The sequence below is a fragment of the Sceloporus occidentalis genome, unplaced genomic scaffold (genome assembly GCF_023333645.1).
Source record: "Sceloporus occidentalis isolate IW3139 unplaced genomic scaffold, rSceOcc1.0.p SCAF_2, whole genome shotgun sequence".
NCBI classification, from domain to species: Eukaryota; Metazoa; Chordata; class Lepidosauria; order Squamata; family Phrynosomatidae; genus Sceloporus; species Sceloporus occidentalis.
The window spans coordinates 125038564-125062958 of NW_028316982.1; the positions used below are offsets into that span (position 1 = coordinate 125038564).

A 24395-nucleotide genomic window follows, 5' to 3' on the forward strand; every position below is an offset into this window, starting at 1 on the left:
GCTGCTATTTCATTTTTATAGGAAGAAGCTGTTGAGCTCAGCTGCACAGGACGACCCAAACGCCGGAGTCGGAAAGTGGTTAGTTATTGTGAGCTTAATGAAGATCATTTTCCCGATGAACTGGAACAACTGATCAATAAAATGCAAGAGGAATTTGAAAAAGAGAGGTATCTATCTAAAATTAGCTTGTCTAGTTTACAGTGTATCATGTACAATGTGTCCAAACTTATAGTATTTAAAATTAACTTTGTAGAAGATGATGAACCCCTATCTTTTACAAGGTAAACTGTTTTTATTATAATTTGATCGTCTACAGCTAAAAGACTCTCAACCAGTACTAAAAGAGAGTAATTTTCAAAAGAGTGTCAGATTTTATTGTATGCTACCCTGAGAGAAATCTCTTGATAGCAGCCAGGATATATGGCAAATCTGAAAATGGAAGGGGGAACAGTTGTAAGGGTATGGAATGGAAACTTTGAGAGAAAATTTTAAAATATACCATACTTTTTTAAAAAACTATTTCTCATAGATTAATTTTGTCATTTTGTTACATAGCAATATATAATGTATTATGTTTAGCATAGTTTGCCCATAAAATTTGTAAATAGAGCTGTATTAAATCTAAAAAGCAGAATTTATTCAAGTAGTAGTTACAAATTCACTAGCTGAATAATTTTTTTAAAAGATTTCTGGTTTCATAACAAATGGAACTACTGCTAAACTGTAAGATATATCACATCTCTTAGTTTTTCTAGTTTATTAAAACTAGGCAAAACTTTAATACTGAAAGCAGAAAATCTATTAATATTATGGTAAAGCAAAGCAGAAAAAAACTATTAAATTATAGCAAAGCAAAAAAAGATACATATTCTGAACCTTTTCTCTTTCATTGTCAAGCAAGACAGAGAGCACAGGGTTTCAGAAAAACAGATGAGAAACAAAGAGGGGAAATCATGGGGTTTTCTTGGCAGGACTTTCCCATGGACATCCCATAGGTTTCCATGATTGGATGGGGATTTGGATCCTGGTCTCCCAGTTCCCTAGTCCAACATTCAAACTACTATCCCATGCTGGCTCTCACCCTTCATTTTTATGTATATCTAAAAAGATGTGTCAATTTATTTAGTGTGAATATTTCTAAACATAGACTGATTGCTTTTATATGCACAGAAGATGGATGAATCTGAATCAGAGACAATGGGGCTGTATAGACGGACATCTTTGCCCTGCATCATTGCCGCAGCAACCAAATGGCACGGCAGTGATGCACTCCCTCCCGGGAGCAAAAAGAAGCAGCCAAAAGCAGCTTCCTGGAAGGGGCACGATTGGCATGCTTGCATGCCCTGATCACTTTACTTCTGGCCAGCGCCGTTTGGGCGCTGCACCACGCTCGTGTCATCATGGCACCGCCCGTGTGGATAGCGGCAAGCCATGATGGTGGCGTCCTCGCGTACTAGGGCTGCTGGGCATATAAATACCCGGCCTCCTCTAGCTCTAGCTTGTGGTGAGGATGCCCCAAAGTGCCTGCTTATACTGGGCCTAAGTTATGCTTGGTAGCAACTTGCTATTATTATGTTGCAAGAGGGATTTGCTCTGCATCATCCCAGTTTTATTCCTGGGCTATATACTTGAAGATGTTCTTCATTTTTCATCATATGAAAGTTTCCATCTAAAATCAAGTCCTAAATGTTATTTAAAAATAATGTTTTTTGAAGATGTTAAAAAATATACTTGGGGACATGGTAGCGATCGGAAGGTTGGCAGTTTGAGGCCCAAGCACCTCGTGATGGAGTGAGCTCCCATCACTAGTCCCAGCTTCTGCCAACCTAGCAATTCGAAAGCATGTGAATGTATGTAGATAAATAAGTATCACTTTGGTGGGAAGATAACAGCATTGAGTGCAGTCCGGCTGGCCACATGACCACCAGAGTTGTCTTCAGATAATGCTGGCTCTTTGGCTTAGTAATGGAGATTAGCACCACCCCCTATAGTCAGTTGTCATTCATGTTAAGGAAAAACCTTTACCTTTGCCTTTTTAACTATTTAATACTTAGTTGTCATTCTAAAAATGTTTATAGTTAACATTTCTTAAATTCTGGCTATTCTACTCAATTCTGTACAAAAGAGTTGCTGGGGCGGAGGGAGTATTTTTCCATGGCCTTCCCCATGGCCATGTATTACACCTTTGTTTGAGATACAGTGGACCCTTGTTATATGCTGGGGTTTTGTTCCAAGATCCCCCATGTATAACAAAATCCATGTAATATAATGACATAGCAAAACAGTGTCCCTTATGAAAAATAGAAAATCAAGGTTTGAACTACAGTTTTATTCTGCCATGCTTATGAATTCATCTGTCATCTGCAAGGCCGGTGATAGAAATGAATATGCCTTTGGATTCAGAAGTCAACATAAAGTTGCAGAACATTATGATGCTACTGAGGAAATGTTGTAACCACCCATACCTTATTGAATATCCTCTGGACTCTGGAACACAGCAGTTTAAGGTAATACAGTGGTTTTATCTTGCAGTCCTTTGCCCACTTACCTGTGACTAAGGTTCATTAAACTCAGTGAAACTTGCTTCTGAGTAGAGAACTGGGACGTTCATCACTTTTAAGCTTTTCTGTTTTATTATGATTTTTCAATCTTGTAATGGAGCCAGTTTATCTACACAGAACAACTTTCCATGATCGTGTAGGTGAAGAGTAGTCTGAGACATTAGAGCAGGACTTTGAGGACAAAGTCTAGAATGTGTGATAGATCCTCTCGCTATTAAAGCTGATGTTAGACTATAGAAACTGTGCTAATACATACATAAATTCCAAGTTAATCCTCTACTAGAAAGCAAAAACACTTTTTATGGTTTCATGCAAACAATGTAGCCAATTGTGTGGGTGAAAAAAACCACAGCTGTATTTTTCTGCAGATAATTTGCCATTTTATAATGTGTGAAGTTTCATAAAATGAATTAATAACAATGTATGGGTGTAATGCCATTCAGATTGTGCTAAAGTAGAATATAGTCAAAATGTAAAATCAACCTTTCAGGTGCTGTTCTTTGGCTGATATGCATTTGTGTGGTTGTACTCAACTAAAATTGACCTACAAAGAAACTGGAATTTATTTGGATTACCTGTTCTCTATTCTAGAAAAACCTTCGGATGTTTTTCTACAATTTAATGAGTACCTATTACAGATAGACTTGGTAGAAAACAATTTCTACTAACCAGGAGAAAAGAAACAAAATTTTCTCTGATACATTTGTTTTTGTCTTTCCATGGAAGGAAGTGGAATCTTCCCATGTTCTGCCTCATTGAAAGAATGGGCTTACAACACAAATGGCATGGCTTCCCTATAGACCTATAGTCTCTACACTTCCTTTTTCTAAAGACAAAAGACTATCTTCACCTCCCTAACAAATATCTTCTCCACAATTAAAGAACATTAAATTAAAATAATAAAACTAATGATAAAATTACAATCTTTTAATCATCCTTCCAATATCAGAGCCCTCCCCTCCCTCCTTCCAACTATCATCTTCTGGCCTGGGAGGGAGCAAAAGGATAGGCCCAATGCCATCGGGCCCGGCCTCAATTAAGAGCCCTCGCTCCAGTCCATCTGCCTTGGTCCAGGCCTCAGAGGGAGAGAAGAAAGCTGGACCTGATCCCCTCCCCCCCTCACCATTCTCTTCTCCTTTTGTGTCATGTCTTTTTAGATTGTAAGCCTGAGGGCGGGGAACAGTCTATTATCCCCTCTGTTGTAAGCCACCTGGATTCCCAGTGATTGGGCGGCATATAAATAAATCCTATTATTATTATTATTATTATTATTATTATTATTATCAGTCTTTTTTGCCCCCTAGGTCTCATCTTATGTCTCTTTATTTTTTAAAAAATCAGGGCAACCTCTCAGCTGAAGTTCACTACAGGCTTCCCTTCTTTCTTTGCATTTACTTCCTTCATCTGTGTTTAAAGTTTTCTCTTCTGGGGACAATTGCCATTGGTGACAGAGGCAGCTTCTATTAAGCCAGAAATGCACCATGAGCAGAAGACTATCAAAGAAAAAATGTGTCTTGGAGAACCTGCACATACTTCCAGTGCACAGAGCAACAGGAAACAGCATGTATGTAGGGAAGAAATTAATGAAGTCATTAGTCTACACAAGTGGCAGGCAGGCCTAGTGAGTTGATAGAAGATGCTGTCCTAACAGTATATTTTACCAACTGTTAATAGATGAAATGCTGACAGAACCTTTACTGCTCTTTGTTAATAGTGATAATTTCAGGTGGTTACTAAATATATCACCAAAAAATATAAATACTTTACAGTTTATTAAGGGCAGTAATTTTTTTTCATTCATAATTCATAGTTTTCAAGGTATTGTTATGGAGTCAGTATGACTTCTTAACTAATCTTGGAGCCTGTGCTGCTTGAGATCCTCCAGATATGGTCCTGGTGGAAACTAAGGAAGATGGAAAGGGTCTGCATAATCTCCCAAAATGGAGGAGAAGAAACCAGTCAGGCAGCCTGTCACTCAGTCAAAGCCAATTGTCCTGCATACTCCCAATACCTATTGTCCAACTTTTAAGATAAGCCATTTTTTCAATTGGTCTTAAAAAAGCCTGCCTTATCCTGTTTGAGACCCCATATATGTTGTACTTGTGGATTTTTTTTGGGGGGGGGGGAGAGGTGGGAACTTCATCAGTGACCACTGAGTAGTGAAGATGGTACAGAAGGGGCTGCATCTTGATATTTCCAGTAGCTGGCAAGGGAGCTGGGTATATTTAGCCTGTGGAAGAGAAGGTTAAGAGGTGACATGATAGCCATGTTTAAATATTTGAAGGGATGTCATATTGAAGATGGAGCAAGCTTATTTTCTGTTGCCCCAGAGATGGACAAGGAGCAATGAATTCAAACTACAGGAAAAGGGATTCCACCTAAACAAGTAGGAGGAACTTCCTGACAGTAAGAGCTGGTTGACAGTGGAACACTTTGCCTCAAAGTATGACGGAGTCTGCTTCTTTGGAGGTTTTTAAACAGAAGCTGAATGGCAATCTGTTGGGGGTGCTTTGATTGTGAGTTCCTGTATGGCAGGGGGTTGGATTAGATGGCCCTTGTGGTCTGTTCCAATTTTATGGTTCTGTGATTCTATTGCTGGAAGATGTTTTGCATTCTCTTTCCTTACTTAGATATATTTTCCTGCATGCAAATCCTGCTGTCTTCCCCTCTTGCAAACGTCCTGTTTGCTACTACTGAATCACAGGGCAATAACTTTGCAAATTGGTTGACAAACCATGTGATTTAGGCCACTCCTCCTTTTGGGAAGCACACACACACACACACACACAAAAAGATTTTCTCCTGCCCTATTGGGTTCTTCATCTTCCATCTTTGGAAAGATGATGAGATAAATACTTCTTCTTAACCTGAACTATAATGCACCCATGCCAAGTGTGGGCTTGCCATCTGTGGTTTGAGCTGCGGACGGCAAGCCCTGGTTTTCTCAATGGGTGTGGGTGCATGTGGCTTCACAAGCGGGAGCACACACCCATTGAGAAGAAAGGACTTTAAGGTCCTATGTTTTATACTATCCCAGGGGGGATCCGGAACAGATCCCCCATGGATAGCAGGGGTGTACTGTATTTACTAGGTAGATTAGGATGTAACCTCTATGTATATATAGATTAAAGACATTAGTAAACTTTTGTTTGAACTTCAAACTACCTGTGTTGTTTTTGAGTCAGTCTCGGTTCTTAGGGAAGTATTAGTTAGACAAGGACATGTTTTCTGCTGCTCTGCTGATTTAAAGCTAGACCCTAACAGCTTGGCTTTGATATTTTTGATATTTAAATATTTTTGTTTCCTATCCAAAGGCTGAAGCCTTAGGAAACTCAAATTGCCCTACATCCATGAGTGCTTTGATTGTGGCTTCTTGCATGGCAGGGAGTTGGACTGGCTGGCCTTTGTGTTCTCTTCCAATTCTTTGATGGTGGAGAAGGAAAGCACCTTCCTACCACCAAAGGCATTCTTCAGAGTGAAGTAGAATATATGGGTGATGCAACAGGAAACTAACTTGTAGTGTGGACATAACTAGCTGTGCCACCCCCCCCCCCCAACCCACATCTATTGAAAGCTTTTTTCATCAATAAACTACCTCTTTAGGTATGATGGGACTCTTTCATGTTTTAGCAAGGCATTTACTGCGCCCTCTACCAGTCTTCATTTGGCTTTTTTAATAAGACAGAAAGGCTTGGGGCCTAACATATATGTGGTGTCTGTTAACTCTCCACCCACCCACCCATATTAGACTTATTTTGAAATCTGATGAATTGTTTCACTGCTTTTCTAGTCTTAATAACACTATGGTTTTGTGCATCTCAGTATGTTTATACCAGCTTTTCCCTAGTTTGTCTGTCTGTGTGTCTCTCTCTCTCTCTGTTTGTGTATGTGTGTATATATATTTAGAGAGAGGAGGGGGAGAATGAGAGAGAGCGAGGGAGCTTTTATTTGTGAGGACTAAAGTTCATGTCTTGGACTAAGAGCTGAAGAGAAATCTGTCCCCTTTGTTTTTGTTTATGCGGTATATAGCAATAGCAAGTACATTTCTATACCGCTTACCAGTGAACTAGCTCTCCTAAACAGTTTACAGTGTGTTAACCAATTGCCCACAACAAGCTGGGTATTCATGTTACTGACCTACGCAAGGATGGAAGGCTGAGTGAACCTTGGAGCCCTGCCTAAGATTGAACTCACAACCTTGTAGCTTAACCACCAGGGCTCCTTTATAAGACATACCTTGCCTGTCAACCAAAAGGATAAACTTTATAGGACTTAATACTGCCCTTCTATACAGACCTTAGGCTACATATATGATGAATTTGAATTGTACTTAGCTGACTGTTAATTGTTTGTCCTCAAAGTCCTGTTGATGGCTTAATGAAATGATTTAGAAGTAATGAGGGCATCATGTGTGATGAAAGCCAGTGTGCTACACCAATCAGTTGTAAACCAAATTTGATTTAATTCATGTCAAAAATTATATGCTTTTTTAAACCAAGGTTGATGAAGATCTAGTGAAAAGTTCAGGCAAATTTCTACTCTTGGATTGCATGCTGCCAGAGCTAAAAAAGCGAGGACACAAGGTATTCTTTTTAAGGCCATTTTTTTTTAATTTAAGCATTTCGGATAAGATTACTGAGGAATGTTTGCTCTATGCAGGTTCTGCTGTTCTCACAAATGACACAGATGTTGGATATTTTGATGGACTATTGCTATCTGAGGAATTACCAGTTCAGTCGCCTGGATGGAAGTATGTCCTATGCAGAGAGGGAAAAGAATGTAGGTAACTCTTTCTTTGGAGGCATACCAAGTATAAATGCTGCCTATTATTGTGTATTAATAGACGGTGTCTTAAGATGTATTGATCCCATAACTCTAAATGCATTGCAGGATACTTCAATACAAAACCACAGTGGGTTTTATCTTACATAACATTTACAAAAACCTTAATTGATTTTAGTTGTACAAATGTTTGTTGAGAGATATTTTGTCATGTATATTTATTGCATATTGGGCTAAAGCTATCCAAAGGAGAAAAATGATTCAATGATGCTTATTGTACATAAATATTGAGAGCAGGAGCATCACTAGGAGGGAGGTCTGTATCAGGTGACACTTTTTGGGGGTGACCCCACTGCTCCCCAACTATCTTGCTTTTGGCAGAAACAGAATGTAGTGTTCACCTGCATCCCTTTGAAACACTGGAGTTCAGCAGAAGAGATGTGTGAATGGAGGAGGAAGCTCAGTAGGAGGAGAAAAGAAAGGCCTCATTTTTGTTCTAAAAATTATATTTTAAATTTTAAAATGTTAATTTTCATTTTTAAAAAATATCTTTAAATTTTCCTTTAAAAAATCACATCATACCAAATTTTCACTTTAAACACCTGAAACTATATACATGTAAATACATTTAGGCTGTGCATATGGTATTGTAATTTACAAGTATAATTTTAATTTTGCTACTTCTGTTATTACTATTAGTCAGTTGCCGCAAAAACAACAAAGCGTTTAGTGGCATCTTTTGTTTAAATAACACCATTTATTTTGGTACCTTCTGGATATTTAGAATTACAACCACCATTGGTCATATTGGCTAGGGCTGGTGGAAGTTGCAGTCCAAAATATCTGGAAGCCTAGGTTGTGTGGTCCAGATATAGATCCTGTGATGTTTAATACAATAGCAGTAAATACAACTGGCCTTCTCTAGTAGATTACCTCCTCTGAAATGCAACCCATCTCACTTTCCTATGAGAGAAAATTACAGTCTGTATGGGTAGAGCATCCTTTTATTCTACATGATTTCTGTCTTTTACAGATGAATAACTTTAACACAGATCCAGAAGTTTTTATCTTTCTGGTGAGCACACGGGCTGGAGGTCTTGGCATTAATCTGACGGCAGCAGATACAGTAATCATTTATGATAGTGACTGGGTAGGTTTGCGTATTAACACACTTAAATTGATCCCAAAGGGCTGTATGCTAAGCTGTATGCACAGAATGAGACTTTAGTCCACTTGCAGTGGTAGTCCCTGGCACTGCCGAACAAGTCATCTGATTTAATTTCTTCAAGAATGATGGGTTGGTATATTACAAGAAAAATTACAGCCATATTCTCAGCTACTGGAAAAGGAGCCATCCAAGAAAGGGTTAAATCCAGTTGCCACCCAGGCAAAACAAGGGATCACATATTGTTTTGGAGCCCTGTGACACAGTGATTAAATGCCAGCCCTGCAACCACAACATTGTGAATTCAATTTTGGAGGGCTCCAAGGTCGATTCAGCCTTCCATCCTTTTATAGGTCAGTAAAATACCCAGCTTGTTGGGGGCAATTGGCTCATACATTGTAAATGGCTTAGGGAGTACTAGTTCACTAATAAGCAGTATAGAAATGTACTTGCTATTGCTGTTGTATTTCCTATTAGAGCCCTATCTCCACCTCAGTTCTTTTTCCTTTTCTCACCCAGGAAGAACAGAAGAACTCATTCATCTGATGAGGATCTTTCCCCACCTCCCAGGAGTAGAGTCTCTGTCCTGTCTAGAGATATTGATGCAGTCTCTCTGCATTCCATGTCTCAGAGACTCTGGACTCTGGGGAAGGAGAATGGTCAGATTCTGAGAATCTAGAGGACCCAGCCAGAAAGACATTTCGATCTAAATGATTCCATTCCTTTCCTATCTAAAGCTGTAAAACATTGGGTTTACAGGACTGCGAACTTGAGTCCTCCACTGCTCTAACCACTGAGAATTCCAGCTGGGGAAGTGGCTGTGTCACCAAAACTGAAAGCCTCCTTGCAAGTTGCTCCTTTTCCACCTGATTTTAAGGACAGCTGCACTAATTCGATGGATTAAGGCTTTCTTACCCTGTGAATCCCTTGGCCTGCCTAACTCTTAAAATGTAACTGGCTACTGATCTAGTTGAATAAGCAGTTTGTAAAGGTAGAAAGAGCAGCCCAAGTTGAAATCTCTTTCAAAGCACTAAAGATTGGACAATTTCCCCTCTGTTAGGACCTCCTTTGGCAGACAAATGCTCCAACAGATTTGCTTGCCACGATACCTCTCAGGGTCCATTTCAATTGGGGTATTTTTCTTTCTTGGATTGCTCCTTCTCCACTTGCTGGAAATGGCACATTGGGAACTTATCATGGTGGTCCCTTCTAGCCAAGGAGAAGGAGCCATCCAGCCCCATGCATGGGGGAATATTCTCTCTCCTTTCTTTTCTCAGCTGGGGAGTAAACTGAGGACGAGCTAGAGAGCTAATAGGAAATACACTCCAAAACAACACACCTTTACCTGGAATTAACCTTTTCTTGGATGACTCCTTTTTAGCTAGAAAGGACTTCACAGTAAGTTCCCAATATGTCATTTTCTTTCCCTGCAAACTGGGGTCTGCCATACAAAAAAAAAATCCGTCTGATTAGGGATATCATCTAAAAGCATCCCGGGTGCAGTACAGACTGCCCCAAAAGGTCTGTGACGCTCCTTTTATCTCCGGGTTGGGGGCAGGGCAGCATCACCAGCAGCTCTGCGGCTCCAATCCAGAGTTTTTCTGGGCCACAGAGAAGCAGCAAAATGCCCACCCCCTTTCTCCTTGGCATCATTCCCGCAGTGCTGCGGAAATGATGCAGTGTTCAAAAGGAGCTCCGTTTCAGAGCTCCTGCCCACGCTGCGCCCAGGCCGCCATAAGCGGCCTGGGGTGGCACGAAAATGTCACACACATGCTGTGCTGTTTGGACGTGGTGTGTGCGTGACGTCATCATGCTGACCCCCGTGTGGATGGGAGGCCGCCATGATGACACCACTGCCATGTACTAGGGTTGTGGGGCGTGTGGACGCTCCGCCCCCGCGCAAACCTAGTACGTGGCCAGGCCCCAGTTTATGAGAATAATTTGAAGTTCATTGTTGTTTTTCCAAAAAATTCAACATTCTCCTGAAGAATTCTGTTATATATTCCTGTCCTAACTTAGAGCTTTGGAACAAGTTGTAACAATTTATGTATTATGATTGTGTGATTTTAGGGACTGGTGTTTTCCCCATCCTGCTCTGTGGTCTTTTCTGCAGTCCTGATGGCCCAAAAGAGCCATAATTCATGTATCTAAGGCTCTGTCTGTTATTTCTCCAGGCTGTTTTAAAACTCACTCTGAGCTTGGACAACCCCATGCTTGGGATAGTTGCTGCTTACCATAGTAGGCAGTGCTATCTTGAGTGGACCAGTTGCCAAGTAAGATGGCTTGATATGTTCATAGGTTGGTTTACCAACAGGGGTTGAATCACCTAACACAGAGAAGAGAATTATTGAGCCTTCTGTATAATAATTGCCATATACTGTTGGACCTGTATTTTATCCATAGATTCAAGTATCCACAGCTTGAAAATATTTAAAAAGTGTATAAACTCAATATAGCAAACCCTGATTTTACTATGCCATTGTATTTAATGGGACTTGCGCATCCACAGATTTTGTTATTCACGTGGGGTCCTGGAACCAAACTACAGCAGATAACAAGGACCCACTGTACAGAAAGATCCACAACAATTGGTGATCTCTTTAGCAGGTTTGCTTGGTGACCATTTCTTTTTGTTCTTTGTTGTTCTTTGTTGAACAAGGAGCCAAAGCTCTTTTTTCTGAAACAAGATAAATTGTCTGGTAAAAAAGTAAAAAAAGTGCTTGCAGTCCATGATAAAACTATTGCAGTCCATTTCACATCTTCTCTTTCCTCAGAACCCACAGTCTGACCTTCAAGCTCAAGACCGATGTCATAGAATTGGTCAGACAAAGCCAGTGGTTGTGTATCGCTTTGTAACTGCAAATACTATTGATCAGAAGATTGTGGAGAGAGCTGCTGCCAAAAGAAAGTTAGAAAAGCTGATTATCCACAAAAGTTAGTAATAACTTTATTTTTATTGTAAATTCATGTTGGCAGTTTTTGTTTATTAGTGTTTGGCCATTAGGAGTAATTGTTGGGTTTTTAACATGTACAATTTTGCTAGTATATGATGTTGACCTTGTTTTAGAGTGATGGTCTGTTGCAACAAAAACAACAGAATTTCTGAAAATCATAAAACTTAACTGTTGTTGTTGTTATTGTTGTTGTCATTTATTTTCATGGACCACAGTGCACTTTGAGAGCCTGCATGATGTCTTAGTTTGAGTATTGGATGGTAGAGTATTACAGATCACGGTTTGGCCATGGAAACCCACTGGATGACCTTGTACAAGTCACACATTCTCAGTCCAGAAAAAAAAACTGTGATATGATTGCCATAAGTCAAAAACAACTTGAAGGCACCCAACAACAATATATTTTATCAAATGCATGCAGTGATTTCCTGTTATATATATATTATAGGAATGCAATCAGTGCCCCTTTGTTAAAGGTGATATTCTTTTCACTAGATGAAAGAGGTGGGAATATGAAGAAAACAGCTGAACTGATTGATCTAAGCCTGTAGTATAGAAGTAGCTGATTTGAAAAATCCACACTGATTTTGGGACAGAACATTCTCAAATGTCTTATTTCTAGATTTTAATGTTTGCTGAGAGACTTATGCTATAATAGGCATCACTGGAACCTAGTGGAATGAGTCTCGTGATTGGAAAGTACTAATAGAGGGGTATAGCCTATTTCAGAAAAATAGATCAAACACGAAGGGAGGAGAAGTAGCATTATATTTTTACACCTGTGAGGAGATCCATGACTTAAATCCTGGAAGCCAGGTTGAAACATATTGGTAAAAATTAAAGGGGAGGGAAACAGGAATGTCATTGTCAGCGGCACAGACACGGCAGCCAAACTAAGGACTTGGATGATGCCTTTCGGAACAGATGACCACAGAGAAATATAGAAGTAATGTGGGATTTCAGTTATCCTGATATTTGTTGGAAGTTAGAGTCTGCCAAAAATGTAAGTTTCTCTTGCTTTTGTTAATAGTTGCACTGTCCAGAAGGTGGAAGAGGCAACAAGGGGATCAGCTATTTTAAATCTGATCCTAACCAACAGTGATGAACAGATTAATGGGGAGGAAGTCTTAAGAGGGAATGAAATAATGTTTGTTATACAGCAGAAAGAAGAAGCTAAGCATAGTCAGACACACATTCTAGCCTTTAGGAAAGCTGCTTTTAGTAAATTTAGGTAAATATTGAATGTGATCAGGAATAGTAAGAGAGAAAAGAGTTCAGAATGGATGGGAGTACCTCAGAAGCAAAATATTGAAGGTGCAATTTCAAACAGTTCCAATGAGGAGGAAAAAAGGGAGTTGTCTCAAGAAGCCAGGATGGATGACCAAAGAACTTTCAACTGAGTTAAACAGTACGGGAAATACAGCACAGAATAAGTAAAGAGGTAGTAGAGGAATACCTGGTTAATCTAAACGAATTCAAGTCTCCAGGGCCAGGTGAATGACATCCAAGAACTGGCAGAAGTAATCTCAGAGCCATTAGCTATAATCTTTGAGAATTCCTGGAGAACAGGAGACTGGGAGAGGACAGATTTTGTCCCCAGTTTTAAAGAGAGGACCCAAACAATTACTACCCAGTTAGCCTGACATCAATACCAGGAAAGATTCTAGAGCAGCTCATTAAACAGAGTCTAAGCATTTAGAAAGGAATGCTTAATCGCAAAATGTCAACATGGGTTTCTGAGAAGAAACATGTTATGCCAGACTAATGGAACGCTGAGGATGAGCATATCTTGATTTCAGTAAGGCCTTTGAAAAGGTCCCCCACGATATTCTTGCAAACAAGCTAGCAAAATATGAGCTAGACAGTGCAATGTTAGGTGGATTTATAATTGGTTGAGCAGCCAAGCGCAAAGTGTGTTCAGTAGTGGCTTCTTTTCATCGTGGACAGAAGTGACCACAGGGTTGTGTCCTGGCCCCAGTGCTATTCAACATCTTTATCAAATGATCTTTATCAGTCACTTGAATGAAGGAATAGAGGTCATGCTTATCAAATTTGCAGATGACACCAAATTAAGAGTAGCTAATACCCCAGAGGAGAGAATCAAAATTCAAAATGATTTTAATAGATTATAAAGTTGGGCCAAAACTAACAAAATGAATTTCAACACAGAAATGTAAGATATTATACTTAAGGAGAAAAAAAAAAGAAATGCATAGATATAGCATGGGGGATACCTGGCTTGACAACAGTACATGTGAAAGGGATGTAGGAGAAAAAGCCATTGCGATGCTAGGCTGCACCAATAGATGTATACTGTTTAGATCAAGGGAAGTACTAGTACCACTCTATTCTGCTTTGGTCAGGCCTCACCTGGAATGATGGGCACCACAATTCAAAAAGGATGTTGACATGCTGTAGTGTGTGCAGAGAGGGCAACAAAAATGGTGAAAGGTCTAGAAACCATGTTGTATGAGGGGTGTCTTGGGGAGCTGGGTTTGTTTAGCTTAGAGAAGAGAAGGCTAAGAGGTGATATGGTAGCCCTGTTTAAAGATATGGGTGTTTGTTTGTTTTTTGATTTAATAAATAATTTCTTTATAAGTGTGTCATAGAATCATAGAGTTGGAAGAGACTGCAAGGGCCATCCAGTCCAACCCCCTGCCATGCAGGAAATCTAAATCAAAGCATCCCTGACAGATGGCCATCCAACCTCTGTTTAAAAACCTCTAAGGAAGGAGATTCCACTACACTCCAAGGGAGTTTGTTCCACTGTCGAACAGCCCTTACTGTCAGGAAGTTCCTCCTAATGTTGAGGTGGAATCTCTTTTCCTGTAGCTTAGCAGCAGAAAACAAGCTAGCTCCCTCCTCAATATGACATCCCGTCAAGTATTTAAACAGCTATCATATCACCTCTTAATCTTCTCTTCTCCAGGCTAAATATCCCCAGCTCCCTAAGTTGTTCCTCATAGGACATGGTTTCCAGACCCTTCACCATTTTGGTCACCCTCCTTTGGACATGCTCCAGTTTCTCAAAACTGTTTTAAATTGTGGTGTGCAGAACTGGACACAGTATTCCAGGTGGGGCCTGATCAGAGCAGAATAGAGTGGGACTATTACTTCCCTTGAACAATACAGCTGAGGGGATAGTCTCCCCTATAGGAAAATGGAATTATTAGAAGGGGGTATCACATCAGTGGGTGATGGCAGATCAGATAGATGGTCTCTCTCCTGTCCCATCTAGCTCAGCAGAAGCAGTAAGCTGAGGAAGCCCCAGGAGCCTTACAATAAGTTTTCAGCTTGGAATGATAAAACATCTATATTGATACTTTAATACACTGTTTTAAAGCTTTCATTGAAAAGGGTAGCTTTGTTGAATCCTGTGTTTTTCTATAAGTCCTAAGGGAAGAACTGCATGAGGATGGCCAGAAGCTGGGTTTCTACTGACTTTGCCAACATGCTCATAATGTTGTATGCGTTCCCCCACTCCATTTCAAACTTTTGTGTAATCCAAATTGCCACCAGTAATGGCTTTTCAAAACTGAGAATCTGCCACACAACTTCAGTTGTTTGAGGCTGAGATGCAGATGAATCCTTTTCTTCACACTTAGGACTTTAGCCATCTCCTTAGCTGGAAGGCTTCATGCCTATGAGAAGGTATTTGCATGCCTATGAAAAGAATTTTGCAGTAGTGTGCAACAGCTTAACTTTAACAACCATTGTTATGGACAACACTGGGAAGCACATCCTTGTAGCAGTGCCATGTACATTGTACCACTTGGCAAACAATACTCTGCCACTTTCAGAAGAGAGGTACAGACTGGGAATTTAGAAGATTGGGACTTTTAAATTCCTTACCATGACAGGAGAGAACTCATTGGTGGTCTCCTTGTGAAAGGTTATAAAGTTCAAATCTGTCATTTCAAATCACTCCCTTCAAATGGAGCAAAGGCTGCATGTAGAGCAGCACATCATCACTGGAGGAAAGAATAGCTATTGTCTGTCACATAATATTTTCCTGTGGACAACTAGACTTCATTTCAGTATAATGTAAATGTTCAGAGTACTGTGTGCTGGAAAGATAGCATCTTTAAAATATGATAGATAGATAGATAGATAGATAGATAGATAGATAGATAGATGTTGAAATTGTAGTGAAAGCAATTAGCTTTCATTCATAAATTAAGCAGGAGACAGAGTTGTCAAGAAAGGACAGGATGTCTTGCCATATGTTCTCTAAATATAATGGTGTCTCACTTTGTTCCAAGTCAGGGAGTAATGTACGTGGGGTGTCTTTCAGACTCCATCAGCTAAGTTTTGTGTTTTTAACAAGGATTTTATAAGAATTATAAAGGTAATCCTTTTCTTAGGAAAATTTGTCACTCACAAATTCGGTGATTCTGTGATGTGCAGCCATCATCAGATTGAATTTGGACCTTGATTCAGTTATCTACAAAACAGAACAATTTACTCTGGACAGATTCTGAGGCCAGTAAATTTGAATGCTGAATTGAAGATTTGAAAATGTGTGCCTCCTATTGACTGCCATAGAAATGATGGCAATAGTTTTTTCTCTCTCTCTCTCTCTTTGGTAGAACTGTATAATATATATAGACCTAATAACCCATTGTGAGGTGATTGCACCTGCCAAATTTTATTAAAATAGATGCACATGTTTTCATACCATGAGGTTTCATACCACACACCTTTACGTTTTGATGTTTTAAAAAGGGAACTGTTGATACCTTCCAATCTTTTGATGGAACTGGAAGACATTTGGAAAGGTAGTTGGTGCTTCTGAGGAATCTCGTTAAAGTGTCTGTTTTTGCAGGCACAAGAAAATTTGGATCCCTCTAAATCTAAATTACTGATTATACTAATTTAGGAAGATTTGAATTAAAAGCCCAATTTCCATTTGGACAGCTCCTCAGTCTCTCCAAATCAGTTTGCTTTGCTTCATGATTTGGTTGAATCCAAAGCTTATTCATAGGTTGGGTTTGGTTTGCATTATTTCTACATTACAGGGAAAGATGAATTGTAAATGTGAAGCTCAAAAGTGTGGTATTTCAGGTGTCTTCTGGCTAGTGCAGCATTGAATGCCTTTGTGTGTGGGGGGGGGGGAGGAATAAGATGACCTGTCTTGATCTTCTGTGTGTATTTGCATCAAGATGTTTCTAGATTGATGTCTTTATAAATTAAAAGGATTGAACCAGTGTTATAAGGCCAGTACTTTGTACTTTAAGACAAGTGTTGACAAAGTGTAAATGTTCTCACTACCATAAATATTTTTCTTAAATATCTTTAAGATCAGTTTAAAGGTGGAAGATATGGAGAAAACCAGGCAAAGAGCTGTTTAGACCCTAAGGAATTAATGGAGTTGCTACAATCCCGCGACTATGACAGGTATGATCCAGTCGTTGTGGAGGGAAAGTATTTAATATAAGAAAAGTGTAATGATTGAATAGTGTGGGAGAATTTTGTACGAGGGGGATCTTATGACTAAAGAAACCGAAAAGAGAATAAAGCTTTTTGGTCTCAGTGGGACAATCTGAGTTAATATGTTTAAGAATATGTTTTAAATTATCTGTTATTCCTTTTGCAGAGAGATAATGGGATCAAGAGAAAAAGTAATATCTGACAAAGATTTAGAGTTACTGTTAGACAGAACTGACCTTATCAGTAAGTAAAGATGATGGGTTTTTTTTCTTTGTCTTTTCTGTTTGCTTCAATTATGTTTCTTTAGTCATTGTCAACTCTGTGTGAAGACTAGTTTAAGCCAACAATTCTGCCTGTGACAAACAGTTGCTAGAGGAAAATTCCTCCCTCCAGTTCTGATTTGTAGAGGAGGTGCAGACCAAGCCTTAATTAAGGTTTTTGACTTGAAGGCACATAAACACACAAACACAAAAAGTAAGGATGAACGTTACCCAGGTTGTGGCAATTCTCAGCCAGTGAGAATTAAATTAAAATTCTTAAACTTCAACAGCATGAAATAGCATTCCAGTCACCATCATCATCATCATCATCATCATCATCATCATCATCATCATCATCATCGTATTTATTTATAGCCCACCCAATCACTAGGAATCCGGGCAGGTTAAAACAGTAAAAATGCATTAAAAATACAATAAAATACTAATTGATCCCTTCCCAAGCCCCTCTCCAGTAAAATATATAAGCCAAAGAGACTTTTATATATCATTAGTTCATAACACAAAACCATCATGTTTTAACTAGGATATTGAGAATATTATTCTGCTCAAAAGGAGAAACTGAGAAAATTGCTTAGGATGAGAGGTACAGGGCTGCTTATAAGTAATTGGCATGTCATAAATACACACTTAAAAACTCCACACTATATCTGTAGAACTTTCCTGCTTTTCTGTGACCAAAACATTCCTTCTTGAATCAAGAATTCAAGAGGATTTTATCACAAGGTAGCAGGAAAAAGTTGCAAGATAGGAAAACAACACATACTTGGTGTTGAGTTTCTCAAGAATCTCAGCTTGTGAATGAGTGTTTCACTCTAAAACACAGCGACTGTTTAACAACACAATTTAAATAATTTCATTCAGCCCTGGAGTGTTTGTACCATTATTTTTGACTTGTTGCTGTTTCCTCCCCCTTTTCATTGCATATCAAAGTGGAAGCCAGGCAGCTTGAGGAATGGAGCAATAGGCCATTTCTTCAAGTGTGGAAGAAAACATGAACTGGAATAGATTAGGTATATACTCTGCCCTTGACAGAGGTTAGGGGTGCAAGACCCTCGCAAATGTGAAAAAATTGTGAATATGGGAAAAAGTCCAGGACAGAGGAGGAGTGCTCACATGCTTCCAAACCTCTCTGGTCCTGGACTTGGTTCTTTCCCTCTCCTGCTGGGAGGGGGGAAAGCCCAGGACAGAAGGAGGATGGCGCATGCACATTTCTCCTTTCACACTGCTCTCATCCTGGGCTTCCCCCCTTTCACCCCTATTGAAATGACACCCCATTTCCGCTCTTCCCAATCCACCTCCTCTCAACCTCACATCCTTTCAAAACAGCCAGACTGTTTTATCTTCTTTCATCCTTAACATGTCTCTTAGGGGCATGGCAGTGTTTAATTGATGTCCCTAGTAACAGTGCCCTAAATCCAGTTGCTGACCCCAACTGGAGTTAAATCAATGAGATTTACACAATATTATTGTTGATTTACCAGTCAGTGCCAAAGGGAAAAACATTACCCTGTTATTGAAGACAAGGCATATGTCACTGTAGCCAAATCTGACTTTTCCAGGAATTGGGTGTTGCAGAGACACTGGTTTTGACTCAACAAGTGTACTTCTGATCACAACTGAAATCTGGGCCTCCAGACTCAGGGATGTGTCCAGGAGTACACCCAAGTTAGAAGCCTGAGATTTCAGGGTGAGCGTAACCATATCTAGCATAGCCCGATTCCCTGATTTGCCTTTTGACTAAACATGAGCACCTTTTTTTAATCTGACAGCAGGCACTAGTTTTTCCAGTACTTCCCTTTACTTTTTTTGAGGGAAAGAAACAGAAATAATAAAGAGAAAGTAATAAAACTTGAAAAATTCCTGTCAAAATATTTTTAAATACCCTTTAAAAGTAACCTTTGAAAGGATCTAGAAACCATTGCTCTTTGCACCAGTAAAGTGCTCTCAATTTTCCTTATTACTTTTGAAAGATGACTTTCTTGCTCTAACAGGCAAAGGAAGGTCGCTTTACTGTTTAATATACAGTAATTATGCATACCTTTTTCCTCCTTGGTGTACAGCAGTGGTTCTCAAACTCTCCCTCCATGTGCATGTCTGGGTGGGGGCTCCCACTTGCTTTGTTTTTTAGCAGGCCTATTTTTATTCACACATTTATGTATTTTTGTTGTTGGTGTGTGTCTTCAATTCTGACTTATTCATATTTTAACATTTTATAAGGAAATAATTAAGGAATTTATAAGGAAATGTTCAGATTAGAACTTTTTTATTTCAATAAAGCCAATACTGAACTCAACACAACGTTTATACTTGATGTAAGGTATGTGCCTTAGGAAAGAACAAAAGGAAAGGAAAGGGTTACTTTGTTCCTTCCGAAGATAGAACCCCCACCAGCTGTGGGATTTTGCCTTTGGAAAGAGCAAAAGGAAAGCTGAACCACCAGCAGGCAATGGATTTTCTCTTTGGAATAAGCAGAAGGAGAGGAAAGGGTTAACTTTACTCCTTCCAAAAGCTGAAACGCTATCAGCCAATGGATTTTCCCTTTGGAAAGAGCAAAGGAGAAGGAAGGTGGGGCAATGAATTTAGTTCCTACCCTGTCCCACCATTTGAGAACCGTGGGCATACAGTAATTACGTATATGCAGGGGTTGTTTGTTTTTTGCACCTGCCTTTTGTCAGAGGACCAATTAGACTTCTATTTCAAGTGTTTTCTCACTGACAAGTCTGAAAGTAGCCCAACCAGTTTGAAGTCTTAACATTTAAAATTATTCAGTTATGATTGAAACAATAGCTCCATGGAGGTGAAGCAAGGAGAGGAGTGTACTAGCCTTCCCCCTCTGTTGTTTAGATGAAAAATGATGCGCCAGAGGAAAAGGATTGGTCCTTCTGTGCATGGATGCTCTCCATGCTAGTTCATGTGGGTAGCCTCTGAAGCTTTCCTGTTGTAACTACTTTCCATGATGGCTTTCAGGTTTTTTTTTTCCCCAGCAGAGAAGGGGCTGAGCATCCTAACATTGGGTAGCTCCGCCTACAAGGCTCCTGTTAGGCAGGGAGAAAAAAACAAAGACCGGGGGCCTGACCCCACCTCTATGGGCAGAGCGACACGTAGTAACCTCAGTCTCCTTCCTGCCTAGCTCCTGGTAGGATGTGCCTTTGGTTGCTTTCAACCAAAACCTTCTTTCCACGCTTCGAACTCAGATTTAGCTCCCCAGACTTGCCTGGCTCCCTTTGTTTCCTCTCTCTTTATTTCCTTCCTTTAAAAAAAACCCCTCCTTCTTTTCTCTTCTACTCTTTCCCTTCCTTTTCATTCCTCCCCCCCCCCCCCACGGCGGGCGAGGAAAATGCCAAGTCAGTGGGCGAGCACGCTTCCACTCAGCCCGGGCCAGCCCAGGCTTTGCCGGATGCATGCCTTGAGCTTTAACCGCGCCAACCAGCCAGGGAGTGGAAGCACGGCCACAGCAGTCTGAGGGGGCTATCCTGCAGCCCGCTGCTGGGGCCAGGGCTTCCCAGCTGACCCAGTCAGGGTTGGAGAAGGGAGAGCTTACACCGCCGGCGCTGGAGACCGTCAGAGGGGAGGACGTGAGTAATCCCACCCCACCGAAGATAGTGCGCTGGTTCCGATCCTTCTTGGCCCAGGAAGCCCCGGGTCTTGCCAGGGCTTCCCAGGGAGAGGGTGATCTCGGCGGCCTGCGACCACTGGGACCCAGCAGTGTGGGGGGGGCGCTCCCTTTGCCTCCCTGTTTCCCCCCCTTTTCTGGGCTGGTCTGGCCTCTCATCAGACCCCACATCGGGGGGCTTGCCGCCCGGTCTCTCCAGCAACTGGGAAGGTGCTTACCCCTTCCAGTGGGGGGCCACTTGGGCGCCAAAGGCCTTGGCGGCAGGACCGGGCTAGGGCCGGTCCCAAGGCCTCGCCGGGCCGGATCCGGCCCACGGGCCTTAGGTTGCCTACCCCTGTCCCAGACAGTCTCAAGGGGTCGCACCATTTGGGTGACGGACTAGGGGCAGTGGAGAACAGTCCCACAATATCAACTGGCTAGAACTTTGAGCGATTCGCCTGGCTCTCCGGTCCTTCAGACAGCTGGTTCTCCACAACTGCCTTCATACGGACAGAAAACATTACCGCCAAGGCCCACATCAACCATCAGGGCGGGACAAGATCGCAGTCCCTAATGGTCAAGACTCAGACTCTTCTGACCTGGGCAGAAGCCAATCTGCTGTCCTTAGAGGCTGAACACCTACAAGGACAGCTAATATCCAAGGCCGATTGGCTAAGCTGGACCGACATAGACCATGGAGAATCCAACCTTCATTCCCAAGGTGAATTCGATCTTCCACTCGTCTCAAGATATCATCTTGCCCTCCTTCTGTCCGTGACCAACTAAAGATTTAGAAAAGATCTGGCACACTCTTGACGTGTGCAGAGCCATCAAAATTTACCTGAAGAGAACAGCGACTTTCAGGAAGTCAGAAGCTCTCTTCATCTCCTTCCAACCGAGATCCAAGGGCAAAAAGGTTTCGCTCTCCACACTCTCAAGATGGATCAGGAGAGTGCATCATCACCTGCTACAGAGCCCTGGACCTAGCCCCCCCTGAAGGCATCACTGCCCATTCCACCAGAAGCGCAGCTATTTCAGCAGCTTTGTCTACTAATGCACCTCTGGCTGAGATCTGCAGAGCAGCCACGTCCAAGTCCCTTTCCACGTTTGTCAAGCACTATAAGCTTGACATCTTTCAGTCAGCTGAGGCGGCTTTTGGCCATAGGGTTCTACAACAGATTGTCCCTGACTTGTCTTCTGCACCAGCAGGCCCTCCCTAAATTGGGGGGGTTGCTTTTGTAAATCCTATTGTTAGGATACTCGGTCCCTTCTCTGCTGGGAAATGGAACATTAGTACTTACCTGAGATACGTCCCTTTCCAGCAGAGAAGGTCTGAGCATCCTCCCTACCCTATCTGCCTGGTGATGTCGGTGGACAAGATTAGGGTGCTTTGCTTCAGTTTAAAATACTTTATTAATAAATCAAAAACCTATGGTCTCATGGATTGGTCAAGACTAGACATCAAAAATGATAGTGAGACCTAAATGGTTCTTGGCTGATCATTGACTGAGGTTACTAGGGGTCGCTCCACTCATAGAGGCGGAGTCAGGCCCGTGGTCTTTGTTTTTCTCTCCCTGCCTTGTAGCCGGAGCTACCCAATGTTAGGATGCTCCGACCTTCTCTGCTGGAAAGGGACATATCTCAGGTAAGTACTAACGTTCCGTTCTATGGCATGCTACCTGTTTTTAAGAAGAAGATAGTTGGTTAATGAAAACTGTAGATTTTTACTTTGGCTTTGAATTGTTTGTCCTTTCTTTGTTTCTTCTAGACCAAATGAAAAGCTCTGAGAGACTTAAAGAAAAAATGGGAATGTTCATCGTATTAGACAATACTGAAGATGGCAGTACAGAAGATGTGCTTTAAAATACAGCCAGTTTTCACTCTTGTGCCTCTAAATCTTTATGTCAACCCGGTCTTAGGAGTTACTTTTCCACAGACTTGAGAATATAAGATTACTAAATTTCCACATGGGAAAAAAAGAGGGCCTTTGGATCCACATATTGATAAATGATACTTTTTAGATCAATGTTTAAACTTCAATAGCTCATAGCTTGTACAGTTCTCTGTAGAGAGTCTAACAAATAACTTGAAAACAATTCCTCATCTTCATTACAGTTTTATATAGACAAATAGGAATGCCCAGCATACTTATTGACAAATCTAAATTGTGTTACTTGAGTTTTTGTCAACCTTATTAAATAAATTCTGTTTTTATTAGATTTGAAATATGTGTGCTTTTTCTCAACAGGAAAACCTGATGTGCTGCCTATAAGCACAGTTACAACCCCACAGATTAAGCTGTCTCCTTGGACTACTACAGAAAATTGTAGATCACAACTAGAAAGTGTGAATACCTCCATGCCATGAAACTTTTTCCAAAAATAATTTTTGGTTTCATCAGCAATAGCAGAGGAAGGAGACTGATAGTTTCTCATACACATGTGTTGAAAAGGACAAGGAGATTGATTAACTATCAGGGTCCTTTTGCTGTTTACTATATATATTCGTGTATAAGTCTACAAATTTTAGTCAAAAAATCAAGCCCAAAATCTGGGGTCTTATCTGACTTATTCATGGGTCAGTGTAACCTTAACTCTTATCAAAATAGGAACTCTCCCCTTCTGTGAGTAGAATGGTGAAAGGTGAAAGCTTGGTCCATCGTGGGAGAACCTAAAGTATGTACCTACTCTCTGCTGTGGCATTGCCTCTGGCCTTTTTGAGTACCTGGGTGGGCAAATAGTAGTGTTCTTTCGCATTGTTTCCCTTTGCTTTGTCCTTCACAGCCTTTGTTACATGCCCGTAAGTTTTACTCTCAACTTATCCATAAGTTATATCAAAATCCATAATTTTAGCCACAAAACCTGCCCTTGACTTTTACTTGAGGTCAACTTATACACTGGTATATATGGGATTTTAATTTTGGAAACTGACTCTTGGCAGGTCTGGAGAAAGATAGCTATGTACTTAACGTCTATGAGAAATAATAAAAGAAGCACTAAACATTATTTACTAGTTATTCACAAAACACATATTGAAGGATAGAGAAAAAAGGTGTGTTCACAGGCCCAAAAAGGGTTGTGCTCCAGAGAAAAGATAATACCTTTTCTGAAAACATGGAAGCCATTACATCCCAAGTAGAAACAGAAATTGGATGGATTTTTTTTAAAGTGCAGTATTTACTTCACTGATACAAAGTCACTTTGTTCACTTACAGACATAAAATGTGTCATGTATAACATGGTGTGCTTATAAAATTAGCATATTTGAATATATTAGATTTAAAATTAATTTATTTCTATACTAGGAAAGTTACTTGTTTAAAAAAAATAATAATTCCTATTATGAACCATGGTGTTTAGAACAATAGCTTTTGCATTACTCATGATATTGCTAGTTACTTTTTTGGTACTTTTCATTGCTTTTTTCTGTTTTTTAAGAAGCCATTAGGGCTAGTAATGAAATACTATAAGACTTTCTAAATCCCTGTCAAAAGGTCAAAATTAATGGTCATTTAAAGATACTGTTACTTAAACTGCAGGGATCCCAATAAGGCACCCACAAATTGTACTTGATGGAGAAATTGATTTAGCTGAATGGGAAGCAATGAGAAAACTGCAGTAATGGAAAGCC

The 24395-nt window shown here is 40.5% G+C and overlaps 1 protein-coding gene across 3 annotated transcripts in view; it reads left to right on the plus strand.

Moving 5' to 3' along the window:
• HELLS (helicase, lymphoid specific) overlaps positions 1 to 22935 on the plus strand; it is a 57005-nt gene extending 34070 nt beyond the window's left edge. The window contains exons 14-22 of one of the 3 annotated variants that reach the window (XM_089510861.1): positions 22 to 167; positions 2369 to 2507; positions 7061 to 7144; positions 7221 to 7340; positions 8377 to 8493; positions 11283 to 11442; positions 16763 to 16859; positions 17059 to 17135; positions 22534 to 22935. In XM_089510861.1, coding sequence (XP_089366987.1) covers positions 22 to 167; positions 2369 to 2507; positions 7061 to 7144; positions 7221 to 7340; positions 8377 to 8493; positions 11283 to 11442; positions 16763 to 16859; positions 17059 to 17135; positions 22534 to 22628 — 1035 coding nt within the window. In that variant the 3' untranslated portion in view covers positions 22629 to 22935. Of the gene's footprint in view, positions 1 to 21; positions 168 to 2368; positions 2508 to 7060; positions 7145 to 7220; positions 7345 to 8376; positions 8494 to 11017; positions 11116 to 11282; positions 11443 to 16762; positions 16860 to 17058; positions 17136 to 22533 lie in introns of those variants that run through there. The other 2 variants (XM_089510862.1, XM_089510863.1) reach the window with 2 other exon arrangements.
• The last annotated feature ends 1460 nt before the right edge of the window (positions 22936 to 24395 follow it).